We start from the raw sequence: 16,706 nt of genomic DNA on the forward strand, positions 1-16,706 counted from the left end.
CCTGCACGCTGCGTTACAAATAGTGTAATTACAGATTTAGCTGCTAACCACAAATATTGGCAATTTGTGCCGACTAATTCGCTGAAGCTGGCTAAACCGAATATCGTCGGCCGCGGAAAAAAGTGCATAAAACCAAATCACCGCCGGAGCTACAATAAAAACGGCTAGAGAACGTCTGTTCGTCTGTGTCAATCAATTAGAGTAGCGCGGGGCGCGGAGAACGCAGTCGAACCCGGGGCCCGCCTCCTATCGATCTGACCCGCCCCTGCTGGTCTAAATTTCGTGGCGCGAGCAACTAGAGTGTGGAGTGCCGGCACGCGGCGTTTGCCCGACGGTGGGCAAGCCCCGTGAGCCTAGTGCCATGTTTCGCTGCGTGGATGCGGAATTATGTGTTCAGGAATCCCGTGTAAAGAGGTTTGCAGCGCGCCTATTCTGCTGCCACAGACTGGATGATGGATCGGATAACAGCTGAATTGCAATAGTCGTCAGATTATAAGATAGTAGTAGAAAATAAATTCCACTATTGTGTTAAAATCTATTACTTACAAAAAAAAATGTAGTTTTTGTTTACATCTTAAGTTGGTCACTACATTGTCAAAGTCTCAACAATTTGGCAGATTCATTTCATCACGTATTAATTTGACTCATCCCTGTAGCGTATCGTATCTCGTAACGTGTATAGTCGTGTTAATAAACCTCGTAGACGCAGAGCCTACGACACTAGCGTGAAATGTAGCGAGTGTGTAACCTCGTATTGTACTCCGACTTCCCTGCAATCCTTGTATAGCAGCATTAACAGCTTGGTCGATAAACTTTACCAGTACTAAGTTAGTCAGGGGGTAAAGTTGCTGGTAAAACTGTCATTGGACACCCGAGTAAATTATCAGACGAAAATAGAAGGCATTTGAAATTAAGGATTGACTTCCTTTGAATGTAAAGTTGATAACAGATGACAAACGAAGGTCTAAGTGCATTTTTTCTCTGATGCAGATTTTGGCACGCATTAATTAATTCATACATGTTTTTCCTGTTACGTGGGCGACACGCACGCGCGCCGAAATCCGCAGCACAGGAAAAAAGCACTAACTATCCTTTAAAAAGAGCATGCATTTATGGGGACTCAGAAGTTGATAATTATCTCAATAGATTTTGACAATTGTGTAAATTTAAGAGATACCAGAGGGTGTACGTAGGTATATGGTTTCTAAACAACTTCGATTCGCAATCAAAGAGAGGATTATTCAAATCACTAAAAACAAAAAGTTCAGTGTCAATGAAAAATTCAGCTTTGTACGAGAGATTTCAGTTTCTATTGCCGTGTCTATAAGCTGGATTAAACAAGCGTAAAAAGTACAGTCAGCGTCATATAGTTCGTGACACCTAAAGTAGCCAAAAAGTTCACAACACGTTTTTGTTACAATTGAAATAAGGTTCTGATTAATTTCGTTGCGGGTCCAATGACAGTTTAACTTTCCCCCGGGACAAACTTGACCTTAATTGGTTGGGTTTTTGTGGCGGTCAAGCTGTAGATCCTGGCTACACAGGAGTTGCATTGGTGGGAACGAGAGGTGGGAATAGTTCCGTAATTAAAATAAGGTTGTGTTATCAACTTTTTGGCCACTTTGGGTGTCACCAACTACTTGAAACTGACTGTACCTGCGCTCGATTGCTAGAACTCGCCAAAACTGGAAGCGCCCTACTAGCAACAATGTGTTTCTATGGCTACCACAAATGCCAATAAAGGCCAAGAAATGCTTTAATATCTGAGTTGAACAACCGAGGCACCGAGTAATTATATCCATAAAATACCCGTAGTAGGATAATGTTCAGGTAATTGCAAAATGACGATAAATGCAACTACTTACCTGAATCGTTTGCAATCGTCGCTTTAATACTTTGATTGGACTAAAATACGGATGCTTCAGCAGAAATTGTGCAGCTTTTTCCAGCTAATTGAGAGTTGTTAAAATGTATTTCGCTCAATTCTGTCCCTGACGAATTTTGATTTTTTGTTGATTGCCTTTTCAAGTTAGAATCGTATCCATAATAGTACATGTCCCGAGCCTTCTTATTCAGAGCAATTCAAATCAAAACCAAAAAGTTCAAACCAAAACCTAATTAAAATACGGTGGTATTAATGGAAATTAAACGCATATTAACTACTAGCTTTTGCCCGCGGCTTCACCCGCGTGAAATTTAGTATGTCACAGATCGTCATCAATTATAGCCTATATGTTAATCTGGGTTATAGACAATAATACTGTAAAGCTTCATAAAAATCCGTTCAGTAGTTTTTGCGTGAAAGAGTAACAAACATCCAGACGTCCAGACATCCAAACTTTCGCAATTATAATATTACTAGTATGATTCAAAAAAGCTTGCTCCTAGTAGTACACTTTTATTTTTTGAAATTGACTGACTATGACTGTAACATTCTCTTATACATATGTAGTTTCTATTTTGCAACACTATAAGTATACAGTGACAAACCTAGTGTGTATTTTACTGTGACCTAATGCGCGACAAAGCTAACGGAATCACGAAGTTATGATTAATTAAAGAAGCCTGCCATTAAAGCCTTAAAGGTACACTCGGGCACATAAGTCCTCTCTAGAAAGCGAAGTGCGCCACATAGGAACCGCCACAATTGGCGCCATTCGTTAGGGGGGCCGTAACGATAATCGTTAACGGTAACGGTAACGGTAACGATGCGCGCTAATGCAACTCGTTACTCCGCTCCGCCGTTCGCGGCGAGACTGAAACGCGTCGCTAATTTAGGGTTGGTATTGCTTATTTTAACGATTATTAACGAAACGAAACAATGATAGATTGAATAAAAGTAACGAAATATAAAACATGTTTGTATGGTTCATTTTAACTTTATGTTTAAATAGATCTAGCCAAAAAAAAAATCAGACTTCATAAACGTATACATTTTCGGAAAGAAATAAAGTTGGGATTACTCAGATAACGCATCTGTCTGTATGCTCATCAATACCAGAGTAAATACAAAATTTAGCGTTGATTAGCGGTGAGTTGCCCCGAATTTTGTCAGTGTGTGCGTGCGCGCCGCATACGTATTGGCGCGCGCTCACATACAAACCGCGCTCGGTGCGTTTCTATGAAGATGACCTACTCATTTGTATTTACTCTGCTATTATCTTCGAACGCTGCTAGCGTTGTAGTCCGATAAGTGAACCACCAGGCTGCAGACTCAGTGATTGAAACGGTCTTGTACAATTTCAAAACACCTGAAAAGCCTACCACACCTACATGAATGAAAACCAAACGTAAACATTCCTATGAACTCCCATTTGTTTTGAATTTGAACAGCCAGCAATGACGGCTTTAGACCCACGCTGGTCTAGAAATAAATCAAATAAATTTAGTAAAAAAACGACGCGCGAAAATAAATTTATTCGTCATACACCGGATTTTGTGTACTTATTCATTCAAACATTTCAACGGAGATTAGATTTAAGCTTTTCCCGACACAATTTTATTTTTATTTTCACGTTTCCACCGGGTTCATTTAAATTGGCTAGAGATTATGACATTAAAAGAGCGTTATTTTTATAAAAAGAAAATAACTTAGCATAAAATTGGCAGTAGATTTGCGTACGAGTACTAACATAGTAATTTACAGCAGGATTTTAGAACAAAGTCTTTTAAAGTGCTGCTAAGAGCTCCGCACAAAGCTCTACGAAGCTTTTAAGCGCAATCTATAAAAACAGTTATTTTGCTTGTTTTAAATCGGCCTTATCTTGCTTAAATATAAAACTTTCGAATCCATAACCAGCAGCATTCACTCATTACCGATGTCATTATGCCAGTCGCTCATCCGTATCCGGATTAGGGATATTCCGATACTAATAAATACGAGTAGGTACTCGATACTTTTGATTCGATACCAAGTATTTATTGTATCGAATCAATTTTGCGATACATAATCGGTATCGAAACAAAAATACTTGGTATCGAATCGAATCAGCAAAACAACCGAAAACAATAAAATCTGCATTTCCAAGACCCCTCTGCATGCAGAAGAGCTATTCAAAAACTTAGAACCATGGTTGTCGGACAACTAAGTAGCCCAAGTGAGTCAGAAGATGATGTCTCATCTACTGCACCACCTGAATACGATTTTTGGAAACATCATAAAGAGTTAGTACATGGGCACAAGAAGAAAAAAAAAATCTCATCAGAGAGATGAAGTTTCTCTTTATTTATCAAATCCAGTAGTTTCTCTTAAAAGCAACCCATTTGCAGAATGGGATGACATGAAGTTGGTGTTCCCTTGTCTTTACAAGTATGCACAGCAATATTTAATTGTTGTTGCAACATCAGTTCCTAGCGAGTGCCTTTTTTCCAAAGCCGGTGCAACAATGACACAAACAAGGAACAGATTGTCTTCAAAATACCTTGAACAGTTACTGTTTTTGGGCAATCTTAATGCTGAAGAGTTTTTTGTTTAAATTAATAATAAGTCTAATAAACATTTATAATAAATAAATAGTTGTTTTCTTCTCAATTTTGTTTCAATTATTGTCCTTCAACCTTCATTGATAGCACCCTCAAAATAATAAAACAAAATAAAAGTTCCAAAAAGTATCGATATCAGTAACTATCGATACTTTAGGAGTACTTATTTAAGTAGTATCGAAAAAAGATTTGAGTATTATCGAAATGAGTAGGTATCGATACTTAGGTGGTATCGGAACATCCCTAATCCGGATATCCGTCAAACCGGTTCGGACGCAATCTAAGCCATCGGATGCGCTGGATCCGGTTAAATTTGCATGGACAATAGGCGGTTATGGCGACCGCTGGTTCTGATATCTGGATTATGGCATCATAACAGTTGACAGCCGCGCATGATAGGTTTATTTATAAGCTGTGTCTATTGGCCATTGAAGACCTAAAATGGTGCTGGAATTCACGAGATTATTATTAATTGTCTACTATTATTTGATTATCCTTCCTATACCGAGAATTCGAGACTGATGGATTAAATATATTTTTTTGGAAAATGCAAAAGATTTGCATTTATTACTTACTAGCGGCCGCCCGCGACTTCGTTCGCGTGGACCTCGTTTTACCCCCGTTAGATATCATGTTGATAGATGGCGTTTCACGGCTTCCCCCGAATGAATATTTACGAACGTCATATAGTAGTTTGTCCAGCGCTGTAGATTTTAACCAATGACGATAGGTAGATGACGCTTTTTAGACACGTCTTATGTATTTATTGAAATTTATTTGTAACATATCGTCATAAGTTAGCCTATATGTTAATCTGGGTTATAAACAATAATACTGTAAAGTTTCAACAAAATCCGTTCAGTAGTTTTTGCGTGAAAGAGTAACAAACATCCAGACATCCAGACATCATGACATCCAGACATCCAAACTTTCGCCTTTATAATATTATAAGTAGGATTACAAGAGCGCTAGTTCAAGGTACTATCGGCAACAGTGTTAACTACCCATTGCCTGTCAGGTTATCTCGTTCTATCGCAAAGAATCACCATTTGATGAGAGCGAGAGCAAAAACGGAAATGGATAGTTAAGCTTTAGGTGCCAGGGCTAATTAGAATTATTTTTAAATCTTATGGTCCCTTATTTATATTAATTTACCTTACTATGTACATAATAAGACCAATAACGATCTACAATTTTAATTAATTGCAATAATATGCACCCTAGTAAATTACATTGTGTGCCAGATAACATAAATATACATGTATAAATTACATAATATCATACAGTGTAGATTCACTCTACATAAACTTCAATACCTATTTCACAAACTATTACGAGTATATTATACGTTATGTACTTTTGGTCTATTACAGTCAAACTTACTCAAATTAAACTAAGCAAACTTTTAGTCTGGAATTTCAACCTTAAAACATTCAAGAATAAGGTCATCCTGGTTCAAAACCAATTAGTTACCCAGATTCTAATCTGCAAAAACCCGCTCATACTAAGTATAAGACGCTTCGCCCCACGCACATTAAGAGCACATTGGACTATACACTGTTGTTGTAAACTCGACCCTAATACAATCACAAAAGATGCTAGTGCCCACCTTGACGTGCCGTACGCTCAAACGTCGCACTTCCAAACTCCGATAGGCCCCCAATTATCAATTCACAATAAGCCGCCCCCTCCGAACATTAAATACAATATCTTTAAATTGCTCTTAAGTACCCCACCCTCATTTTTATCGCCATTACCATAATCTGAGGCGTCTCTTTCTCTCCCGCGCAAATTGGATGTGTCCGTCCTTCTTAAAAAGCCCGTCGAATTTACAGCCTAGTGATGGCGGTTTGGATTCGATTAATCGAAGAATAAATCGATTCCATTGTTCATTGAAGTTTACAGAATTTGTTTTCGCAAATTGCATTCTTGAAAGTAAAAAAATATTTAGTTACATTAATAGATATTTTATCCTTAAAAATGTTTAGTCAATGACTTATAGTTTTCTTAAATGATAGTTTTTTTTTTTTTTAACAAAAGCCAGTAACAAAAATCCATCAGCAAAATTAAATGATAAATTAAAAACAAAAAATATTTATCTTTCGTTCATACTCAGAAAGAAATTCATCAAAACATTTACTCAGTATTCTGAAACTCTTAAATATTAATTCTTTCCGATTTGAATCGATTAAAAATCGTTCGCCTCGCCATCCCTATCAGCTTGCTGGATGATTTAGGCAAGATGGTCGGGAACTCGGGTGGCTCGTTTAGCGGATGTAATTGTTCAGATAGGCGGATTTGAGTGGTCCGTAATTTTTTACAGCTGGGCCGGTGTGAGCTGGCAGGTGGGCGGTCCGAAGCCGGCTATTACCGGGGCGTAGTGTCGAAGTGCATTGGGGTGTCTTTATGCGGCATGATTGAAATTATTAATAATATTGTCTTTTTAGTGCGGATTAGAATTTTTTTTTTATTATATGATTAGTTTGGTACTCGTAATAAGTTTCTTAAGAGAATGAGGAAATTTTTTTGAAGTATCGTATGTATTTTTTTGAAACCTATTATTCGTTAATTGGATCGCTTAGATCTTTTTAGACATTTTTAAATCTCCTTCTATTTTGAATCGCAAAATACCTAGGTGCAAGAAAAGTTTTTAAATAACAACTACGAGTAAATGATAAAATATGTGTTCAATCAATGACAGCACATCAGATAATATATTTTCGTTGTGAAATAACAAGAGCATAAGATAGAGGATGGGGCTCTTATTAGTGATGAAAAGAAAAAAGATATCTGCAATTTACCTATATCAGTAACAAAATAAATCAGTGCTAAAAATGTCCCTTAATATCCAATTCCAACAAAAACCATCTCGATCACAAAAGATGTTATAAAAATAGCACAGTATCGATATTCGACTTAATTGAAAAACTTTATTGTTGGTAATATTTATACCAGAGAGTCTCGAAGATAAAATATGTTAGTAATTTGTCGTATGCCCGTATTATCCTAATTAAAATGTTATTCTCAAGAGAAACAATAATTCTTATTTAAGTAGGAACTTATTTATTAGAGAGAGATAATATCTTTATAGTATGAATAGTTGACACAATAAATGGGAGTCACAGTAGCTGGATCTAAAATATTATATTACGTAATTTGGTGGGTTTAATCGGCAGGCAGACGTGTATGGTAAGTTGACCTGCACAGATAAAATGCGTCTGAAATATTCAATCAAATTTTAACGCGGTCCAGGATTTTATTTCAAAGTGAATTTACTGTGAAGTTGAAAATCATTTTCAGAAAAATATAAGCCTAAAGCCGTACAGAGCCAAATTTAAAACGAATTTTTCCATGAAATCCTCAAAATGTAAGTACATTTTGCCCTTATAATCCAACGCAGTATTTAAAACCGGCCGTGTTTCGCACGGACCTCTGTATTAAAAGTTTGTGGGGTGGGAGAGGGCCCCCCTCTTTAGTCACGCCGTTTAACAGCCTGCAAAGGGCTGAAAATTAATTATTAAAGGCGACAGCGGAAGATGTCGCTACGATGCATATCTCAATCCGTTTTAAGACCCGCGATTTTCTATAGTCACCCTGTATTTTCGTGAAATTAACTGCTCCTTTGACAGTATACATTAACCCTTTCAGGTTTGTTTCGTACCTATTTACATTAAAATCTGTTTGTTTGTTATTAATAATATAAACTCTTCAATAATTAATGAAAGGTTATTTTGAAATTAACATGACATAAAATCAAGTACCTAACGCTTTATTACTATACACACTTTTTGTTTTGCTATTTTGCTAATAAATATTCAATAACGAAAAGATTAGGAAGATAATATTTTCCTTCTCATTTTCATTAATGGTCGGAGGACAGGGCTACGTTACTTAGGTATACTGTATACCTACAGTACTTACTTACATGATTTAATTTTATTTTTATTTTATGATGTAGAACAAAAAGCATAATCCTTTAAAAAAGGTAACAAGTGTGCTATAATAAGGTTTATATCAGCACTAATGAAATCATAACTTTGCTCATCACCGGCCTTAATAAAATAAAAATTCCCGTATTATCTCGATATCTGAAAGGAAAATTATAATACCTCGCCCACGTTTTGTTGAGCATCTTTCGTAGTGTATAAATGTTATTTTATTACATTCATTCGACAATATAAATCCTTCAAAGAGTCTGTAATTGAAGCTGGTTTCAGAGAAATTGTGAGCTTATGTACAAACAAATAGAACACAGTCGCTTGGAATCGAACCTCTGAGGTATTGCTGCGACAATAATCGACGACTTGATAAGCCGGCTTAGTATTTCCCGCTTTTTCAGATCAAGCTTTGATTTTTTTATCCGAAACGAGGAGGTTCTATTATTATATCATAGCTGAGCTGAACTTGTTCATCAAAAATAATGTACGATTCTAACGCCCGTATTCATAAACGATGCTTGCTTAATGAAGCAGTAAATCGAAGGCACAGCGTTGAATATGCTTTGTGATTGGTTCATGTGTCACCCTGTCCGTCCACCACTGTGAGACCTCATAGTTTTTTTTTCTTTATTTCAGGCTTTTACATCCCATATCTTAATTATTTTCAAAAAATGTAAATTGTAACGATGGAGACAATAATTATAATTTACCTAGTACCAACATAAAAATTATAAAATTTTAAAAGTTATTTAAAAACATGGGTAAAATTTAAAAATACGATTATTTAATAAATTAAAAATTAATGGATGGATTATTGAATAATTTTTAAAACTGTAAAAATTTTAAAATTTCCTATAATGTTTGTGAATACGGGCGTAATGGTAAAAGATTTTTCGAAACGTTCCAGTAGTTTCGGAGCCTATTCAATACAAATTATTTCTTTTTATTAATTTTAGTGTAGATAGATTTATAGATTGAGGTTAGTCTTTTATTTTCGGTTACGTTGAGTGCGTTTCCCCGTCTACGTCACTGCGTGCGTGGTAAGCGCAGACTGACATCTGCTTGATGGACCTCATAAAGGTTGCAGGAACCATGGTGCATCTAATGGTCCCCATGGTTGAAGGCTATTTATATACGAGTATTGGCTTATTGGATACCATCACGGTAGTGGAAAACGTATTTTCAATATATTTTCAACGAATTTACTTAAAGACAGATATACGATTTAATTAAAGACTAACCTCAATCTATAAAGTTAAAAATTACCCAAAGTTGCTAACAATCGTTCGAATAGTGCATTTTGCTGACATTTAAATTTAAACTACAGTTGGTTAAACTACGGATCAAGAAACTGGGCCTTAGAGACCTTGACTTTCTTAGTCTCCCTGAAACTTTTCGAAGAAAGCCGAGGCTAAGTCTGGATAAACCAAATTAATGCACTTTCCGCAGTCTACCTAAGCCTTGCCAAGGTCGATAAACACAAAAATCTATCGCTGAATTCCATAGAGCACCATTTAATAGGTAAACTTTATTTTTTAATTAATAGATCTTACATTCGTAGAATTTATTATTACCAACCATTTAATGAACCCATGTGACCATTATACCAAATCTAAATATATGTATATTACTCAAAGGTGACTGACTGACTGACTGACATAGTGATCTATCAACGCACAGCCCAAGCCACTGGACGGATCGGGCTGAAATTTGAAATTCAGGTAGATGTTATAATGTAGGCATCCGCTAAGAAAGGATTTTTACGAACCTCCACTCCACCCCTAAGGGGATAAAACGGGATCCACGCGTACGATGTCGCAGGCGGCCGCTAGTCCTCTATAAAACACTAAGTATAGATACCTATAGATACTCTTAATCACACACACACATTAGACATGATTTTTGTCTTGTCCATGTTCATTCTGAGGCCCACTTGTTGAGAGGCTCTACTGAGGCCATCGAGCATTATGCCTAGATCCTCCAAGGTCTCAGCCATGACTACGATATCGTCCGCGAATCGAAGGTGGGTGATGTACTCGCCGTTGATATTTATGCCAAATCCGTTCCAGTCCAGAAGCTTGAAGACATCTTCCAGGGCGGTGGTAAACAGTTTTGGAGATATGACGTCTCCCTGTCTTACCCCTCGCTGCAACTGGATAGGTTTCGAGTCCCGATCCTGGAGGCGGACCGACATTGTGGCGTTTTTGTACAAACCCCTCAACACTTCGATATATCGATAGTGAACTGATTTTGATGAAATTTGGCGTAGAGATAGTTTGAGTCCCGGGAAAGGACATAAGATAGTTTATAGCGCGATAAAGTTTTTCTGTGACAGACAAAATTCCACGCGGGTGAAGCCGCGGGCGGAAAGCTAGTAGTGTATAATTATGCTTTTATCTTTGAGAAATACTTTTAAAGCATCTAAGTATTGTAATTATTGTAACCACAATTTAGATGGTTAAGAGAGCTTAAAGTCTTTTTCGTACTGAGATCGTTCATACGACTAAACGAATAAATAATTCAGGCGAGTGTTGGAAAACTAAGCAAATTGCAAGGTGCTAAGCAGTCAATTTGGTTTATAAATACATTCAACGAGCTTTCCACATCAGCTTTCGTGCTTTTCCTCTGGAGATGAGCAAATTAAATAGAGAACAGCTTGACCAGCTGTTTACTTATTCGTACAGGTTAGGACTTAGTGTGAATCTAATGAGCCTTTAGGGAGAAATCAATGATGTGCTTCAGAAAACACACCACTTTAATTTGCAGGACTTCAGGATTCTTTTATACGAGTAGATACGCAATTGAGTACTCGCAATACCATGATTATATAAATATAAATAGATAGTGATTATTATTATTATTAATGTGGCATTCTCTGGTCCTCCCCAAATCCAAAACTAGAAATAAGTATAGACTTGAATCTAGAACCTCCAAATCGAGAGTTCAACTAAATAGGGCCCACATAACTATCTTTCAGTACTATGCGGGCTCAGAGTCGCTCATGAGTTCAATTTCGAACTGAACCTATCTATCTGTCCTACCCTACAAACCAAATAGATGACTTAAGCGTAGCATTATAAAAGTAAACTGACTTGCATAATTTATGGCTGAAAACCGCTCAGTAATGCTAAATTGGTTATAATATGCCGATGATTGACCTACTACTTTTGCATTGATGCACAATGGATATTGAAACTTATGTCTTGGAATATAAGTTCAGTTTTCAGGTTGATAAAAAGAAATTGATTCAGGATTACATAAGTGACGGGTGAGGTAAATTGCGCTTGTCAATTCAATGAAGCTTAAATAACGGTTTGTAACGTTTGCTCAACTCGAGTCAACGGACTTCGAGTGAACGGCATTTGATAGAGTTCATGTCAGTTTGAATATAAAGGACAATGAATAGTGTTTCTTTGGACAGATGTGATGCTGTTGGTCTTTGGCTGTCCGTGTGTTCCGTAGTTGTCCGTCGTTACCATAATTTATATACACATGAGATAAACGACTACTACTATTACCATTACTATTTAACTAACTGATCTATCTTAACCGTTATAGATTTTATTGAAAGTTCATAAAAAGCATTATTATCATGAATTTTTCCAGATTTTTCAAGCGGGGGGACGCCCTACTCGAACAAAAATTGGCACTTTAAACTTTAATATTTTGCAAACGGATCCCTAAATGGAAAAATAGTCTTAGAAACTCCATTTCAAAAGACCTATCCAACAATACCGCACACGACGGGGTAGAAGATGAAAAAAAAATCATCCTCACTTTGTCGGCGTGGTTAATATACATACCTCCACAAAATTACAGCTCTCTAGTGACAATAGTTTCCAAGCAAAATCTCAGACGGACAGACAGACGGACATGACGGTTCCTTGTCAGGACTACGGAACCCTAAAAAACGGTATTGGCCACATAAATCATCCAAAAAATAATTGAATCAACCGTTTACTTAAGAGTAACGTAGCACTTACAAAATGAATAACGGTCGTGAACGGTAAACAACAAATGTCATGGTACAAGTAAAAATTACGGCTAATATGTATTTGTCCAAACGGAAGCTGTTTAAGCATTCATAAGTCGCGCAAGGCGGGGCCGCTGCATTCGTAATGCTCGCTCAGTAACCATCATAGTTATTTACTTTGCGCACTCAATTAGGGCAATTTAATACTCTTGATGCTATTGTAAACCATTTTACGGTAAATCTGTGCCAATTGACAGACATAATTGATTGACTTATCAACTGATACCGTACGAGTATTTTAAAAGTAGGGCTGTTAAAACACATTTAAAAAAAATATTGAATAAAACTAAAAAAAAATCATTACAATAATAATATCCATGAACACTTATGATGAAAATGAATTAAAATTGACACGATTTATAAGTGTAAATTAATTTGTAGTTTTTCTAAGCATGATCATTATACGATACTCTAAAAAAGCAAAGGTTTTTTGTTACAGAGTCGGATATTGGAGGATGCATCGCTGATGTGCAACTCCTGGTCACCACGGCACAATGTAAGTCTACTCAATAGGAGCACGCTAAAGGATGCGCGTGCGCTTAGATTCAGATGGAATACTACAGCGCAGAAATGTCTTGTGGCGTCAAACAAAGGGCGTAAGGTGCATAAATGGTTGAACCGGGCGAAACATGCACCTTATACCAAAGACGTTCGTGCGTTATTAGTTTGACGCCCCCTGAATGTTCTGTGCGTCAGCTTGCGCGCATACTTAGCCATTTTCCTTTCTGCCCAACCCCGCATTCTAGCTGTAGCATTGCGAATGCTGCTTGCGATCTTTGGCCAAAGATATTTTATTATTTTGTCTTGAGGCTGCGCGCGATTTTTATTTGCATACATTTTTGTGTTGAATTCCAGGGTTTTCAGAAAGGGCTCTAAGTTTTCAGTCACGTAAGTATTGTATTTAATAATAGATGTGTGTATTGAGTAACCCAAAAATGGCATGGCATAAAAGAAATGTAAATTAATAAAAACCTACGAATTTTAAAGTTTTGTGACTTTTCATACTTGTTTTTGTGATATTTGTAAGACAAAAGTCGGTCGTTACTTTATTAAGGAAATTTCTTTTCAGTCTTATATTATGCCCTTTTTGGGATATTCCTTTTAACAAACAAGGATATTTCCGTATTCACAACCCTGCCGGACAGAGTAAAAACTTAAAAACATCGTGATTCGTGACCCATATCGATTCAAGCATCGTTAATATCCAAATTAACAACCATTCAGTTAAAACAATAGTACCGGTAAAAGCACTATGTACAAGTTTTATTTCCGCGTCGGACTTAGTAACGATAACTGACAAATCGGTCCAAAAATGCCTTGTTTGCTCGCCAGTTAAAAGCAAACCTATTTATGTCGATTTTAATTTGAATCACTAAGTGGCCGATAATTGAAACCGTTCACAAACAATTCGTATATTTAAATGGCGTTTGTGACACTCAAAATTGATTTAATTGTAATTTTTACAGCCTTCATTATGATAGTATTTATACATGTACCTATTTTCGTTGATTTAATGTCACAATAAAAGAGCTTTGATTTGCGTATTTGGATTAGATAATATATTTGGTTGGTTGATCTTTGTCAATAAAATAAATAAATAAATAATGAAATAGTAAACCATCGATTAGTGTTATATTTAAGTCCTATAGCGAAGCTGAAAACTTGGTTCAGTAGCGTAGATTCAAGACTGCCATTCGTTGAAAATACCTCATTTAGTTAGACCAAACTTTAATCAATTTTATTAGTGCAGACTTCAAAGTATACGAAATGAAGAGACTTGACTAGTCCTCACTTTATCAAAGTATCTAAGTCAGCAGCTGTTAAAAAAAATAAAAAAGAAGTTGATTAAAATAAAAAATAATAATTATTGACATCAGTAGTTTTATAAGTGTTAATTTTGCAATTGTAAAGTCGGATAGGGTGCTGTTTCTTGTAGCCTGTACCATGGGTCACAAGAAGTCCACCCCATTTTAGGAAATTAAAAGTTGAGGACTCAAAGGTTAGAACATTCACGTTCCCAAAAATGTTAGTAAAAAGGTACCATCGATATTAATTGATAACATTCGTGATATGTCAGCGCTTATTTCAGGGAATTACTTCTCAGCCTTGAGGGTTGTGGCAAGGGTTGTAAAGCTCGAAAACCGGAAGTGACCAAAATAAGAAAAGCTTTTCGTGATAATTTAAAAAAAAGCACTCTTGGCTTTGGTTCTTGGAGGGAGGAAGTGGTGGCGAGATTCACTTGGAATCTCTCTTTCTAATTGTGACTAAGTATGGCATGTTAAATGGGAAGGTTATATTGTGGAGCTTTTTTATGAACATGCCCCAACAGACGGATGTTAGACAGCTGTTGAGCATAGGTATAAACGTTAATAACCACTGATTACCTAACAGTAACTATTGTACGTTGCTCAATACCCACATTAAATACCTAATTAAAATACCTGTTCCAAAATCAGACAGTGTCGCTGTCACAGTAAAAAAAAATTGTAGTCATTTACCATTTTTACCGATTTCATCGTAATTTAGCGGTGGGTCAAGCTAAAACCGTTTTGTCAATCAATTCAACTGACTGACCTAAATTCGTGATATAAACGTAACCACTCCCGAGTGTTGCCTCAGATGAACCGATAAATGGAGAGCTCCTTGATGGCTTGTCAGACGAAATTAGACTGAGCGTGCCTGAGTGCGACCTGTGACCAAAAATCTGATAGCTAGAATAGACTACCTCCATCAGGGAGTCCTAGTTTCGATTCCTAGACCTAGTTTTGCTAGGACATTGCAGGATTGAATCCGACTGATTGTTAGAAAATATTAGTTTTTTGTGTCGAAGAGTACGTCATGTCATTTGGCACTTCAGTTGACAAGTCACCAGAGATGTAACCTCAATCGTTACCTACAACAATTACTTTATCCCTAAGTAGAACTAACCCTTGAACCTCCATCAGTTTTCCGGTAACTTTATGAAAATTAAAATACTTTTTAACAAGTTACTTCAGATGTGAAATGATAACAATTTCTAGTATCTAAGTTTCTTTCACCTTAAAGTTTATTAAAGATGCCGATGAGTGATCCTAATTTTAGACTTAACTGGATGATTAAGTGCGGTAAGTGGCAACCCTACTGGTTACCGTACAAAAAGTAAGTGAAGGCAACGTGAAATTACGTTAGATATTTTGATTCCATTATTAAATAAGGGCAGGTGGATGTTCATTGGCATATGACATTTAAAGATTTTGGTTACGAAGGTGACGCACGAGTAAGTACTCATTAATTGAATTAACGTCCGTATTCACGAACATTATTGGCCTCACAGTGCACGTGTACGCACAGGGTTACACATGAACCAATCACAGAGCTTTATTCAACGCTGTGCGTTCGATTTGCTGCTTTACTTAAGCATCGTTTGTGAATACGGGCGTAAGATTATACTAAAAAACGCTATATTAATTTTGTATATTTGGTAGGTACATCCAATACGTAATTTGGGTTTGGGTATGATCAAAATTATTAGGTACCTACGCTATTAGGGTTCCCTAATAATGTGATCCTGTTACTAAGAATCTACTGTCTGTCCATTCACTATATTTATACAGCTTCATTTACCGCCGTTTTGCTTCAGACGCAGAGGTTTCGGGTTCGATTCCCAGTGGGGGCAGATTTTTCTGTTCGGTTTGGTTGGTGGTAGGGCTTGTTGTAAGTCCGCCTGGCTAGCTACCACCATCTTACCTAAGTCTGTCGCCATAACAACAATGTTAACAGCATTGTTGTGTTTCGGCAGTTAGAGGTAAGATAGCCAGTTCCTCCGTGGTTGAGGATTTGGCTTACGGCTTGATCGTCGCGTCAAAAAAAATAAAAAAATAAACCGTACTGCGTACAGTTTCGGTAATATTCAAAAGACTGAAATTTTAGACCTACCTACGTCAACACGATACGATGAGTTTAAGATTTTTTTGTACGATCATGGCCAATCCCAGTGTGTAAGGCTAACTACAAACAAGGTGGGTTTCATACGTGGTTTGTATTTTCAGAAATGTAAGCTTAAATAGAATAATTTCATGTCGTGATCACTAACCATTAGCGTTTAACTGCATCGGTTTTATATGTATTATGAAGTCAATTTATCCCTGAAATTATATTCAATAAATCAATTTCTAAACTAATTGAAAAATATAATGTTTTAGCAATAACGTTTTTGAATAAATTTTAAAAATTACTACCAATATAAGAACAGAAAAATATAGGACCTACTGGTT

General features: G+C 36.6%; 1 protein-coding gene across 3 annotated transcripts in view; it reads left to right on the plus strand.

Annotated features, from left to right (window-relative positions):
- The window catches only part of LOC135086713 (inhibitory POU protein), an 86,046-nt gene that overhangs the window by 43,169 nt on the left and 26,171 nt on the right, over positions 1-16,706 (plus strand). For 2 of the 3 annotated variants that reach the window (XM_063981491.1, XM_063981492.1), the window contains exon 2: positions 12,893-12,949. The exons of the other annotated variant lie outside the window; for it this stretch is intronic. In XM_063981491.1, the coding sequence (XP_063837561.1) occupies positions 12,893-12,949 (57 nt within the window). The remainder of the gene's footprint in view (positions 1-12,892; positions 12,950-16,706) is intronic. 3 annotated transcript variants of the gene reach the window in all.

The sequence above is a fragment of the Ostrinia nubilalis genome, chromosome Z, assembly GCF_963855985.1.
Source record: "Ostrinia nubilalis chromosome Z, ilOstNubi1.1, whole genome shotgun sequence".
In the NCBI taxonomy this organism is placed as follows: Eukaryota; Metazoa; Arthropoda; class Insecta; order Lepidoptera; family Crambidae; genus Ostrinia; species Ostrinia nubilalis.